Source organism: Ictalurus furcatus, chromosome 23, assembly GCF_023375685.1.
Source record: "Ictalurus furcatus strain D&B chromosome 23, Billie_1.0, whole genome shotgun sequence".
Classification (NCBI taxonomy): domain Eukaryota; kingdom Metazoa; phylum Chordata; class Actinopteri; order Siluriformes; family Ictaluridae; genus Ictalurus; species Ictalurus furcatus.
In genome coordinates, this window is record NC_071277.1 from 3,950,679 (window position 1) to 3,965,255 (window position 14,577).

The following is a 14,577-nucleotide window of genomic DNA, read 5'->3' on the forward strand; positions in this document are numbered from 1 at the left end:
TGTAAAGTGTTCATCTAGGGGTCGGGTATGATGCACACCTTTTAGATTTTTTCTTGTATTTAACAAATAAACTATTAAATCATATGGCAATATTGACATGTATTTCACTACAGAATGGGCTCATGCACAAAATATACCATTTACTTAAAGCTCAATAATATTTGAAGGGAATGATGTACAGTCAGGCAAACAACTGGAAAGTGTTCATCTAGGTGTCGGGTATGATGCACACCTTTTTAGTTTTTTATATTTATTAAAATAAACTATTAAATCATATATAGATTTTGCCATGTATTTCACTACAGAATGGGTTCATACACAAAATATGCCATTATATAAAGCTCAATAGCATTTGAAGGGAATAATGTACAGTCACAACACCAACTGGAAAGTGTTCATCTAGGTGTCAGGTTTGACTGTACATCATTCCCTTCAAATGCTATTGAGCTTTAAATCATGGTGTATATTTTGTGTATGGGCCTATTCTGCAGTGAAATTCATGTCTAATTTAAATGTGATTTAATAGTTTATTTTAATAAATATCAAAAATCTAAAAGGTGTGCATCATACCTGACACCTAGATGAACACTTTCCAGTTGGTTGTGTGATTGTACATCATTCCCTTCAAGGGCTATTGAAGTTAGAAACGTGTTTAACAATGTCGTATGTAACTTTAGAGACGGTCCCTTAATTTCCGAATTTCTGGGAATATCGAACGTCCAATTTCAAACCAACTTTATTCAGTGACGTTTCATCCGGGTCTGTATGTATGCATCTGTATGAGCTCTTGCTGGCGGTTGAGAAGCCACTAGCTAATCAAATCGACGCAAGTGTCTGGCTTCACCTCTTTTTTTTTTGTTTTGTTGTTTTTTAAATCAGAATAATGTTAAGTAACCACTAGCACTACAGCATTGCTAGCATGCGAGTTAGTCAAGATTATTCACACGCAAATACTGACTGGGCTGACTCTATATAATTCTGTTTGGTTTTTGTTTTTTTAAAACTGAAAAACAGCACACAATTTAAAATGTGTATACACTGTGTTATCTGTAAACCGATCCCAGCCACAAAGGACCAAACTTTAAAAGTGATTGATCGAGTATTCACTTCCGACATCAGCGTGCTGTGACTGACACCCTTTCATCCAATCACAAACGAGATTGTAAAGTCAAGTTCGCCACCGAAGGGAAACGTTCAGACGCACAGCCAATGGGAGCGCCTGATATATAATAGAGGCGGGTCGAAACTCTTGTCATTGTCCTATAAACTATTGCGTTTGCGCCTGCAGTGACCTAGCGCCCCGCCCATGACTTCCATTTCTGTTCTGGATCACACGGCGCAAAGCGAATAATACACATTTGGGGTTTTTTTTTTCTTCCCCCTGAATAATATTGATGTGACTGATAATTATAGCGAACACGAGTCCTTCCTGGTCACAGCACGGAAGATAGTTGAATTGGTCTAGCGAGTAGCAGTGAGTTATTTCTTGTAAGCGGAAAAGGTTTGAACCTTTTGTGAAGGAAACGGGCCTCTTTATTCCTCTTTTTAACTTTAGCGGGGTATTTTCCGCCGTTTTTTCCCCCTCCACCTTCTGCCCCTCGCGCTCTCCAGCGGTGTGAGTAGAAGCACGAGGCGCGCGCGGAGCGGCGGGAATCGGCCCGATGGCGGAGTTCGGTAATGGATTGGCGGAGGAATCTCTGCTCGACTCAGACCCCGGTCACCCAGAGCTGGAAGATCCGGGTGTTGGAGACGAAGAACCGGGTTTAGATGAAGGAGAGGCCGCTATTGAAGACCCGGTGAGTTAAGGACGTTATTACAGCGTTATTATCTCACGGCAGCGAGTCTGATATTGGAATTACACCGAGATCACATGTTTAGCTAGCTGGCTAGTATTCACCCTCTTGGATGATTTTTTTATTATTAGTCTCTAACATTCAAATACAAATACCTCCGTGTTTAGGTTTATGTTGTAAGGATTTTTTTTTTTTAAATCCGTTGGCGCGGTCCGCCATTGTGGCTCGCGCGGTGTTCACTGTGTAAGCTTTAACGCATGGCGTTGGCGGCCATGTTGGCGCAACATTGGTTTTTTTTTTTTTTTTTTGGTTTGGTTGGTGGGGGGGAGAAGGAAAAAAAAAACCTTCGTCGCAAAAAAATGCGAGAGGGGGTTAACGTTAGAGGGTAGGACAGGCCGCCATTAACGCCGCTGCTGTCTGCAGAGAGGCGAGAAGCTCACGGTAAAACACGCCTCTTTTTTATTATTAGCGAGAATAAAAATGCCTCTCTTTGCTAGCTAGGATGCTAACAGCCAGCAGCTTTGTCGCGTTGTCGCTGTTTGCTAACGCGGTAGGCTAATGTTATACCGCCGGGATGCCGATGAAACGCTTTTCGCGCTGTTTTAAACCGAATATACGGACAAGAAAAGATCCAGCCGTGTGTTGCGTGGTGGATTCCTATGAAAGCCGATTAGCTGCTTGGTGGATTTGTGGTTGCGAAATGAGATTTTTCGGTACCGTTAACGTTCCCTCCGCTAGCCTCGGGCTCTGCTAATTTAATGCGCGTTTGTCAGATGCTGCTGCGGTTTGTTACACGCATTATTTATTTATTATTTAAAACCGCGTTAATCTGATAGCAGGGCGTTGTGCGTGTGCTAAATGAGCGTATTATTAATTTTGGAATAAATCTAAGCGCGTTATTTATCGCGTTGCATTTCGTGTGTTTTAAATGTCCATTTTTCTTTGGATAATAGGCTAAATCTGAGCGCCTTCACAGAGACACTGACGTACATGCTGATAGCATGTTCAGTCTCTTCAACACACACACACACACGGCTGTGATTCAGAGCAGATCATGACGGAATTTAAATCATAATAATAATAATAATAGTAATAATCCTGTAATATGATGAAACATGGCTGGGTTTGTGATGAAAAATGGTGTAGAAGTGTGTTAGGACGGGGCATGGTGCTATCTGCCCTGCAATGCAGCACTGCCACAAGAGCATCACACTACAAGAGAGTGTGTGTGTGTGTGTGTGTGTGTAAAAGAATGGCATCACGCCTTTCCCTGTCCATTAGTGTGCTACACACATGTAGGCTCTGCCGCAAACCTCCTACTGCCGATACACATCGGTGTGTTAATGAGAGATCACCGCTGTTCAAGCAGCTCGATGGCGAAAACGCCTCCTCTACATGATTTTTAGTGTTTGTGATTAGGTAAGGGTGCAGGTGTTTACACGTTCAGTGGTTTAGGACACGACGTTATCGATCAGCTGTGCGCAGGAAATCATACAGAGGATGTTCAGTATGATGGTGTGCGCTTTCGGAGAGAATTCTGAGGATGTGTTTAATTTATCAGGATGAGATCGGCGCCACTACAGCTCTTAGTGTGTGTGAATGATTGGTCATGTAAAGGTTGTGCATGCGAAGAGGGGTGTGCTACCTTTGTGTGTCTGTGTGAGAGAGAGATCTGGATGCACCACAACATGCCTAGAACTTAGTCTGCATCTAATTGATTTGGGCACATTGGAGAATAATAATAATAATAATAATAATAATAATAATAATAATAATAGGTGATGCAGTGGGTAGCATTGTATCTGCACAGCTCCAGTGTTCCCAGTTAGATCCTGAGCGCAGGTTACTATCTGTATATAGTTTCTGTTCATGTTCTCCTCATGTCCATATGGGTTTCTTCAGGGTTTTCTCCCACCTTCCAAATCATGTCCGTACGAGGAACAGTTACTCTAAACCAAGGAACAGTTACTCTAAACCGTCTCTTGCTGTGAACAAGTGTGTGTGGCTCCAGATCTATTGTGATCCTGGTTACTAAAGATGAACTAGTAGTAGTAGTAGTCGTAATCGCAGCATCAGAGATTGTTTCTAACAGAAAGCAGAGAGAAGAATTTTTAATTTTTTTTTAATTGCAAGCATAGCATTTAATAAACACTTGCAATATGAAGCAAGTTTGCATGGTTTTTAATCTTTTAATATTTTCCGCCTCCTTTTCACACTTCATTTGATCCATCCCAAACATATTGGGTAACATGCGTCAGTGTAGGCCTGAGCCAATGCTAAATTCCGCTGTCGCAAGCTTGACCTAATCATTAACCTCAATTTATATTATTATTATTATTATTATTATTCTTTCGGATCAACGGTACTGTCGGTATCACTATCTAGTGAACAGATGTATGATGGACATGCAGCACTGCTTAAAAATTGTACGGGATACACTAGACAGCCGTGTCTCTTTATGAACGGGGCGGATTTTACACCGGGAGCGTGAATTTAGGGGATCGTTCGCGATGATACTGCGTCGGCTAAATTTCCGCCGATTATCGTAGAACACCTTGTCGACACGTACAATTCGTCACGGGACCCGAGCGATACTCTAGCTCGTGTTAAAATGCCGTTTGATGAGCATTTGTCTTAACTAGCCGTAATATTATATCGTGTTCATGCTAACGTCGTCGTTGTAATTTAACAATGTCTACAGGAGCTGGAGGCCATTAAAGCCCGGGTGAGAGAGATGGAGGAGGAAGCAGAGAAACTGAAGGAGCTCCAGAACGAAGTGGAGAAACAGATGAACCTTAGTCCTCCTCCTGGTGAGTGTGTTTTGTGTGAAAAGGAGAACATTGCACATTGGGGCGCTGCTGACAAATAGAGCTGCGCCCGAGCAGGAGCGGCGAAACAACTGGGTCACTTGAGATGTTCTTCTTCTGCCTGCAACCTAGATTCTTTTCAGGAACGGCACAAAAACACTGCCTTTATCTTTGCATGTGCTGCTAATAAATCGTCACATCACATGAGGATTTCTTAGCATTTTGTCTAGGAATATGATCTTACCATGCTTGTCTATTTAAATAAATACGGTTTCCTTTTAACAAAAAGTTTTGGAACATTTTAGAAATGTAGCGCGAGCTCTGTGATTTCATGTTGCTCTAGCTGGTCAACAGAATTGCATGATTTTATCCTCTGAGGAGAAAACGTGGCACAGTTGTCACTGAGTGCACGACGCCGTTACCGTTGCTCTTAATACATTGAAATTAATACGAAACATTACATTTCTGTCTAAAATCGCTGAAATAATTTACAGTTTTGACCCTTAAAAACCTCCAGAAACATTGTCAGACATTACTCTAACCTACTTCTGGAGATCATTGTGAATTCTAGTCATGGACGTTAATCAGGACTACTGTGCGATCAATCCGTGGCCTGCGCTATTTTTGGCTCCACTCGCATGTTCCAGATCGAGACGCATGGTACCTGGGTAAAAAGGGTAACCAAAATGTAGCATGGTTACTTAAGTATAGGAATTATGGGTAATTTGCCGAGCTGAGCCATGCCTCATCATCCGGTGGGGGAGGAAAGCACTAAGCTTTCTTACTTTAACCGGATTTGAAGGCCGAGTCACGCACGTCTCTAGTGGCTCAAAGAATTTGGTTAAAAAGATAATCGACATACAATAAGAAAAATGCCCGCGATATCGTAGCCTTTAGAAACCCTTTCTTTAACATTAAACTCATTTCAAATTCGTAATTGCGATACAAATACGTACGAGTTTTCTTAAAATGATACCCTGTTATTTTTTTCCACCACAGCTGGTCCTGTCATCATGTCCATTGAAGAGAAGATCGAAGCAGATGGAAGATCAATTTATGTTGGAAATGTACGAGTTTCTCTTACACTATTTAACCAGTTGTAAATAGTTGGTAGTACTAGCAAATGTTTTTCTAGTAGTTACTGTGTGTGAGATTTTATTTATTTATTATTTTTTAATATAAAGGCTAAGTTATATTTATTAGTGAGCCACTAACAGTATCTAGTATTTCATGTAATAATATTACAGAACTTGTCATACATACAAGAAATTATCATTTACAAGTGAAAGCTAGAGATGGGACCCAGCAAAAGGTAGTGAGAGCAGGGTGTGGGGTTTTTTGTTTGTTTTTTTGTTTTTTTCTTCCTTTTTGTGACTGATTGTGGGTCAGTCAGATATGAAGCCCCATTCAGTCACGGACAGATTCTTGTACACTACAGCTTTGTGTTCATTCAGAAGTACTACATTCTTTCTACAATTGAGGAACGGGCTTATACAGAACATTGCGTCATGTATCGAATAAAGTACGACACCTTGACCTTTTCATAATGTATGACGTGATCATGGACTGAGAATGTCATTGTGTTAAAATGTTTTTGTGTGTTCTCTGCAGGTGGATTATGGAGCAACAGCCGAGGAGCTTGAAGCTCATTTTCACGGCTGTGGCTCTGTTAACAGAGTCACTATCCTGTGTGACAAATTCACAGGACACCCGAAAGGGTAATCGTTAAAACGCTACGTTCTCTCTGTCTATCACTCTTTCTCTGTTGTTCGTTGCAGTTCATCTTGATAGTCCTGAGCAATGATTGTTCTTCTATAGCAATGATACGGCTTATTTTTCTCCTTTTGTTTAAATCTAGTGTGTTTTACTGTTGATTATAAATGTACGTTTTTTTTTTCCTTGCCGGCGTATGACGTTTATCTGTTCTTGAATTTCGCGGAGACGCATCAGATTTGTCCTTGTAGAAGTTGTATCGTTATTCAGTAGTAGTGGGTGGCATGATGGTTTTATAGTAGTATACTGTTTGGGATGCAGACATGAATACACAATGAACGTGTTTTTCACTTGTCACTCAACCCAACCCCATGTTTATTAAATATCCTTCTGTTAATGTTCTAAAATAGGATTCGGTTAAATTCAAGCCATTTCCTAAAGTTGCTTTCACCTGTTTTGTAAATAATTCTACTGTGCATTGTTTTTGTTTTTTTTCTTTCTTCATCAGTTATCCATAATCGGCCGATGTCTTGATTATTTCTCTCACCCATCTGACCCAGGTGTATGCCTCCTGATTGTGTTTTAAAAATGTTTGGTTTTTTTTTTTTTCCTTCACATTTCAGGTTTGCATATATTGAGTTTGCAGACAAGGAATCTGTTAGAACAGCAATGGCACTGGATGAGTCCTTATTCCGAGGAAGGCAGATAAAGGTAAACGTGTTTAAACAGATATCAGTTTAAGTGGAAAAAAAAAAAGATGCATTATTGGCTAGAAATGCTGATGGTTAGGGAATCTCGGGTACAAACTTTCACAGTTTGTGGCCTGTGTGACTTTTACCGACAACTGGGTTACAGAGTTAAACATCGGTAGCACGTTCAGAGCCGTAGCTCAATATTTGACCTTGAACGATTTTCAGGTTGGGGCTAAGAGAACGAACCGACCCGGTATCAGCACCACAGACCGCGGGTTTCCACGGGCCCGATTCCGCTCACGTGGAGGAAGTTTCTCGTCTCGGGCTCGGTATTACAGCGGATACACACCACCCAGAGGAAGAGGACGGGCCTTCAGGTGAACAGATGACACACCTCAGTCTTGCTCACATTTGTGTACACACTACTGAACTTGATAGAGTATTGAGAGCGTTGCAGCCTTCGCATTTACCCAAAAATAAGGCTTTGTACACACACTTAATGACAGAGTGGCCAAGTCTTAGAACACAAGTTGCAAAACATATTTCTAAGTAGTACACTTGGATGATTCTTAGGTAAAAGATTTTGTCTAGCATCTCTTCATCTTAATGAAAATTAGGTTCGTATTTTAATAACAGTATCTGCAGGATGAGATGAAACTGACACCCCCTTAGTGCTTGAACTCTTTACTGACCATCGTAAATTTGAGTTAAAAGTACAGAAAGCCTTTTCCTTTCAGACCTACCGGATCTGTCACCAGTGTGCATGAGATTATATTACTCTACCTCGACTCAGGTTAAAAAGGAAAACGCCCGACTCCCGCCCCCTGTTTTTACCGTTCCTATGCTGTGACTATCTGTTAGGATAATGGAGAAAAACATTTCCTTTGTCAGCTGCTCACTGGACCATCCGACCTTCTCAATCAGATGTCATTTGGGCATTTAACGGGTCGTCGCCCCAACCCCCGACATCCCCCAACCCCCAAAATGAACGGCCGAGCAACTGAAATCCGACCCGGCGTTCAAGATTAATCTGAACAAAGCCAACTTTGGTTTTAAAACTCCCTCTAATCGTACAGTTTATGCTCTTCAAAATGCAGCAACGCTTGTGTTTAGCCGAAAAACAAAAGCTTCACACTACATTTGAATATGCTAATTTGAGATTAAACTTAGTTTCAATATTTTATATTTTTAAACGTGTATTTAAAGAAGAATAGGTTCGGTAGCCTAGCAAAGTACTTGTGATTTTTAAATTCATGCATTAACATGGAGGCTAATAAAAAGGAAATGTTAAATGTTCACCTAATCCTTTTACCGTTTAAATTGGCTTAAAATGATATTGTGGCCACTTTTTGTAATATTAGGAATGGTGTCGTAGCAGTTAAGTAGATTAAATCATGTATTCTAAAGGTTTTACACAATATTATTAAATATTGTGCCCTTTTTTTTTTTTTTTTTCTCGAACATAAGTAAAGGCCAAAATGCCGTCTGCATCAACAGCCCCCTTCATATTGGGATGCGGGGGAGTAAATCAGACTTGGCCACAAGATATTATAGAACCAATCACTGGCACATATCTAGTGGCTAGTTATTATACGATTGATGATACACGATGATTTTCTGCATCTAGATTTCACTTCCAGAAATGAAGGTTTCATTCCTGCAGCCTGATATTGATTTCAAGTAATTTAACTTGTATATATTGTGACCTGTGCTCTAATAAAGCACACAGGTGGGGGTGGGGGGGGGGGGTGAGGAGTGTGTGTGACTAAGCTGTGTTTGCATCTTTGATTGGATGTTCTTGCATGTTTGTGTGTCTGAAGTGCTTTTGTGGAGACACTGCATGTCACCTGTGTATGTGTTTGTGCTTAAAGTTTGTTTCCATCCATCTGTTTTACAAATCAAAAATACTACAGGAATAAAGTTTGCGCTCATCCGAGATGTAAAAAAAAAAAAAAAAAAAAAAAAAAATTAGGTATGGGACGTGATCGCAGCCTGTAAAGACCGCTCTTGTCGTGTGCTTCACACAAACAAAAATGTCGTGTAAGGGACGTATCAGTTTACCCATCACAGATCGTGATATTTCACAGGCGTGTTGGTGGCGTTCACAGCAAAATGTAACGTACAAATTGTGGAACTCGGCACCCTGTTTTTGCACACTGTGGTTTCGGCCTGTACTACACAGCAGAAGGAGCAGAGCCATCAAGGGTCCGACACGATAGCCGAGCACACTTGCTGTTCATAAGTTGTTAATAGGTCATTATTACAGCTCTTGACTAACAGTAGCTGCGTTCAAAATGGCACAAATTCCATAGTGAAGGAGCGGACAAATTATTAGCCCGGGCCCACACATCAGATTATGTATCTGGGCTGTCGGGTCCGTTCACGGTTGCGCAGCAGACCGGCTTCAGGCAGAACGGACAGACGGGTTCAGATACACCTGTCACTTGTCTTACAGCCAGAGAAAGACAAACTACTTTTATTACTTTGTTTACTTTGGCAAGAAAAATTTGAAACGATTCTGTTTGTTTAAAGGCAACATGCTCGAGTTAGCTCATGGTCGTGATGTGGCGTGAGATACTCTTCCATCTGCTACATTATGTATGTGAATCAAGGACACGGTGTGGCTGTTGGTAGACAACATAAATATAAGTGTACAGTATTAGTAGGCATACAGTGCAGTGTAGTGCAAGAACTAGAACTGTAATACACTATCACGATACCTCACAAGTAAACAATTCATCCAGCGAAAACGAGGATACTGACGCTAACCGGGTCACGTCACAGGTAAAGGGGCGCGGTCACACTAGACTTTCAGCATGCGAAATTTCTTCGGAGGCCGCTGCGAATATGAGCAGCAACCGGATATGACGAGGTGAAAAGCCAAGATGTTGTTTTAATCCGCAATTGTGAAATAATTGCACAAATATTTGTTTCAGTGTTAAAATAAAACCATCTGTTCTTGCAGAAATGAACGCAAAATCAAGGAAACGCAAAATTACCGCAGATTTTCTGCCGCTCTGGGCCGAGACGTGTCGCGTGATGTCATCACAACGCACATCTCGCCAAAGCCCTATTTGATTCACTTGTCGAACGTGATTTCAGCTAAAAAGTTCTCATTTACCATCAAACATCACTGCGAAAGACCGCGCGAAACAATTTTGTGGAATCGCATTTTCGCCGGTTCAAGTTAGTTTCCGCAAATCGCGTCGCACATTTTGAAAGGGAGGGGGGAAAAAAGGCCACCACAAAATCAATGTCAAAAATACTCGCTGAAATCCTGCTTCCTTCATCTTGGATTTTCTGAAGAGGTCACGCTGTGACGTGTCGATCTTCTACTGATCACACACGATTTATGTGATACCAATTCGCAGGTCAGAGTTCACCAAACGTCTCGACATTGAGCTTGCGTCTCCGGCCTCCTGCATCCGCGTACGTATAAAGGGAAGTCGGTGGGACGAAAAGTATAGTGTGGCCACAACGAAACATCAGCCAACAAATTTCTGCCTTTTTGTGTTCATGATTATCAGGAAAGGATAAGGACTGGCTGCATAAAGGTGCCTCTCTCAGGGATTCAAGTACTCGCTGACTTTTTAAAAATTTTATCTTATTGAATTACATTTTTTTAAATATATATATATAGTATACTAAAATACGTTATTAGCTCATAATTTGTAGTTACCCTAGCTAGACTTCCTAGCTAGCTCATGAATTGAATTGTCCACCCTGTAGTCTCACAGTAGTGGCGTTATCGAGCGGTACGCTATAAGCAGCATGTGGTTTGGGACGCCGTCCTTGACGGTCGTGGCATGGATAAAGCTACGACGTAGGGATCGGAGATGGATTGTTTCGAGTGAATGATGAGGTAGTGGGTGTGTGTTTGGCTGCTGCTCTTCTGATGATGCATTTCCGTCAATATTCTCAACAGGGGTGAAGAGATGACATATTTTATTTTTTGACCATTTTGTAAAACATCTGGATGGAAACATTGTGTGTCCATCATCTCTCCCCTACAGTGACCAAAGGAGCCCTAACAGAGAGAGATAAAGAGGGAGAGAGGATGTCTTCACTTCCCGCCCCCGCCCCCCTAGATTTACCACTTTAATGCATTTGCATTTGTAGTACTAGATGAAGCCGAACGCTTCATAGTATAATATAACATATATATTCTTAAAGAATTATATTCTTCAGTAATGTAGACAAGATGGTATACATTATACTAACTGGACATTCTGTATACCTGAATAGTATTTGTATTAGAAGAATGACTTACCTGTATCTCAAATATTAAGCCCCTTTTTTTTGTACGCATAACAAATTTGGTGTCCTCCATCTTCAACCAAAAAAAAACTCACCCTCTTTTTCTCTCTCTTTTTTCCAGGGGCCGAGGGCGATCAACATCGTGGTATTCCCCTTACTAATAACTCCCCACTGTCATTTCCCCTTTTTACTGTCATCCCTCCTTTCCCTGTTTAAAAAAAAAAAAAAGAAAAAAGAAAATAACCCCTCAATAAAAGAAGAAAAAAAGAAGAAAAAAAGACAAAAAATACACAAAGAGGGAGAAAATAGAAAAGAAAAGAGCATCTTCCGGACAGACTGACTTGACTGACTGGTGTGTGTGTGCGCGTGAGTGTTGCAGTCACCCCGGTAAGGTACTGAGATTTTGGGGCGGTTCTTGGTTGGCATTTGTGAAATGTTTAGAGAAGATGGTGTGATCTCAGGCTGCAGATGTGTCTCCTTTGGTCTGGCTGTGAGTTCCTCACACAACACAAGGAGCAAACAGTTTTTTTCCCTCCTTTTCTTCTATTGTACCTTGAAGATGTGTGTGAAATTCCCCAAAAGTGATGACGCTGTATGTTTAAGTAGATATGAGGTTTCTAGTTGTTGGTTTTTATTTTTTTGTTTTTTTTTTTTTGAACTGTTAACGTTCGTCCATCCTCCATTTAAAAAAAAAAAAAAAAAAAAAAAAAAAAAAATGTTGCTTTCTTTCTCTTGTTTGTTTCTCATGCTTACCTGCATTCTTCCTCTTTCTGACACAGCTTGCAGTTCAGTTCAGGGTGTTTTACATGTTTTTTTATTTTTCCCATAGTGTTCAATTTCATGAGACTTTTTTTTTTTTTCCCCCCCCTGATTTATTACCCAGCCATTCTTTGCATTTTCATCAGTTTCTTCCCTATTGACTCATGGTGTTTGGCTCTTTGAGCATTTAACGCTGACACTGAAGCTTTCAATTGTAAAAAAAAAAAAAAAAAAATCTTCTGCCTCCTTTGTCCACCATCTTCACCTCTGTTTGTTTCCTTTCTTTCAACTTCCCTCTGTCTTTACTAGGCTATGCCCACTAATGACTCAAAGCCATTGAATGAAATTGAGACCATTTTCTGTTTCCTGCTTTCTGATTTCTTCCCCAAACCTGCCTTATTGCCACTTCAGTTTGCATCTTTCTCTTTCTTTCTCTACATATGCGCTCTGCCACTTCCAACCACTTACATATATTTCGGCTAATCACCCCTAACCGCCCCCAAACCGTCCCCGTGCTTTCCGTTCCTTTTCTGAGCCGTCCTTGTCTGGTTCATTCTCTCTTCTCTTTTTCTTTTCTTCCCCCCTCTCTCTCTCTGTGTACTAGACCACTTCTTGTCGTTTCAGGTTTCAGGACCAGTGGAGGCTGAGTACTCCTCCTCCCCCTGTGGCTGCAGCGCCCCCTACAGTCTCACCATCGTCTCTTTCTCTCTCTGCTCCCTCTATCCCTCTATCCACACTCATGTGGGGGGGTGGGGGTGGGGCACAGGGTGATCCCCGGCCCATTTACTACAACAACAAACGTTGAACACGCTCACTAACACACACACACACACATATACACACACGCACCCACACACCCTACCACCACCACATATTTATATAGCGTGAGCAAAGCAGCTGGTTAAAATGGGAGAGAATGAGACGGTGAGGACAAGAACAGGTTAAAGGTTAAAAGGGAGGGATGCATTTCTAGAGCGCTAGAGGACTGATCCTGGGAATTTAAGGCTATTTAAGAAAGAAAGGAGCAAAGCTTTTATTTGTTGGGAGGGAGGGGGTTGTGTGAGGAGGTTTTTTTCCCTTGGGGGTTTTTTGTTTTGTTTTTTGTTTTGAGACGGGGAAGTGGGTTTGGGGGTGGGGGGACGTTTGGCTTTTTTTATTTTTTAACCCATGAGTCTGTAATTAGAAAAAAAAAATAAAAGATTGTAAAAATGAAATGGGGTTGTCGTGTTTTTTTTTTTCTCCCTTACAAAAAAGTTTTTCTGGATGACAAATGTCTAAAGAAACGTCACTGCATGATTTAAGATCTTCCATCCATCCATCTTCAACCGCTTACTCCTTTTCAGGGTCACGGGGAAACCTGGAGCCTATCCCAGGAAGCATCTGGCACAAGGCGGGGTACACCCCGGACAGGGTGCCAGTGATTTAAGATCTTAAAGATTTTAAATTTAAGATTGTTTTAAATCAACATGACGTTTATAGTAGCGGCTTTTACTCCGTACCCAGATTGCACATTGTGATATGTTAAGTATTAGATCATGAATTTATTTATAATGCAATGGAATCATGATGTGGCTGTAATTTTCATTATAAGAGGTCATCTAATTAGCATGTGGAAACACTTTGATTCCCTTATTGATATGAATTCTTTCCCAATGAAGGCAGTATTTGGACAGTGAGATTCTCCATAGCAATTGCTACTTTAGAGCTTTCTGCCAAACCATCCCTTATTTTGTGATCACCATAAATACTTTCTCATGAGTCAAGCTTTCATCCACTTTTTGTGCTATTCTTTTATTGACAATGTGGGGGGAAATGTTTGCGAAATTTGCTGTCCTGCCTTTTGGCCCTTTAATGATAAAATGATGGGGGGGATTTCATAACGTTTTTAAAATTGTCGCATAAATTTTGGTGTATCACAAGAAATCTGCCCTTGAGCTGTTTCAGTACATAATTTTGTATATCTGTCAAATTGTATGCCTTTTGTGTCCTACATGTCCTCAGATCTTTGTAAAATGGAGGGAGTATAGAGACGATTTAATTGAATTGGCCAGGTTACTTTTCGCGAATAATGGCGATTGTATGATATAAGATGACATCAGAATGGAGCGGTTGTTCATCTGATAGCGCTCCAAGGAACTGCCTGTATGCACGAAGCCCATGGGTCTGGGAGAGACCACACAATGGGGCATTCTGGGAGGTAATTCTGAAGCCAGGACCCCTAATCAGGTTTGGAAAATCTATTTTGAAGCCCGTGAGGCCCTCCTGATTGTTGTTTATTTGTTCATTAATATGTATTGAAGTCAGTAGACCTGCACAATAGGGGGAAAATAAACCTGTCCACATTGCTCATTGACCCCTTGTGTATCACACTAATTGAAGCTAATTTTTCAATTATTTAGGTCAGCATTTTATATACACTGTACTTTTATATAAGTTCATACTGTATAATATAATGTATAACAAAATCTGGTCATCTTAGTGTAGCAACTGGAAAAAGATGATCAGACTAATTATTTAGATCTGCTAAAAAGATGATAAACGTGGCGCAAAATCTTT

General features: G+C 40.8%; 1 protein-coding gene across 2 annotated transcripts; it reads left to right on the forward strand.

The window, feature by feature from the left end:
* The first annotated feature begins 724 nt into the window (after window positions 1–724).
* Window positions 725–13,235, forward strand: pabpn1 (poly(A) binding protein, nuclear 1). 2 transcript variants are annotated; one of them, XM_053611794.1, is made up of 7 exons: window positions 725–1,796; window positions 4,495–4,603; window positions 5,600–5,667; window positions 6,212–6,318; window positions 6,937–7,024; window positions 7,231–7,382; window positions 12,646–13,235. In XM_053611794.1, exons 1-7 carry the CDS (start codon window positions 1,662–1,664, stop codon window positions 12,824–12,826), a joined length of 840 nt encoding a protein of 279 aa, XP_053467769.1. In that variant the 5' UTR covers window positions 725–1,661; the 3' UTR covers window positions 12,827–13,235. The 2 variants fall into 2 exon arrangements, with proteins under 2 accessions (XP_053467769.1, XP_053467770.1); XM_053611795.1 differs by lacking the exon at window positions 12,646–13,235 and adding an exon at window positions 11,384–11,557 and having other exon boundaries at window positions 739–1,796.
* Window positions 13,236–14,577: the final 1,342 nt, after the last annotated feature.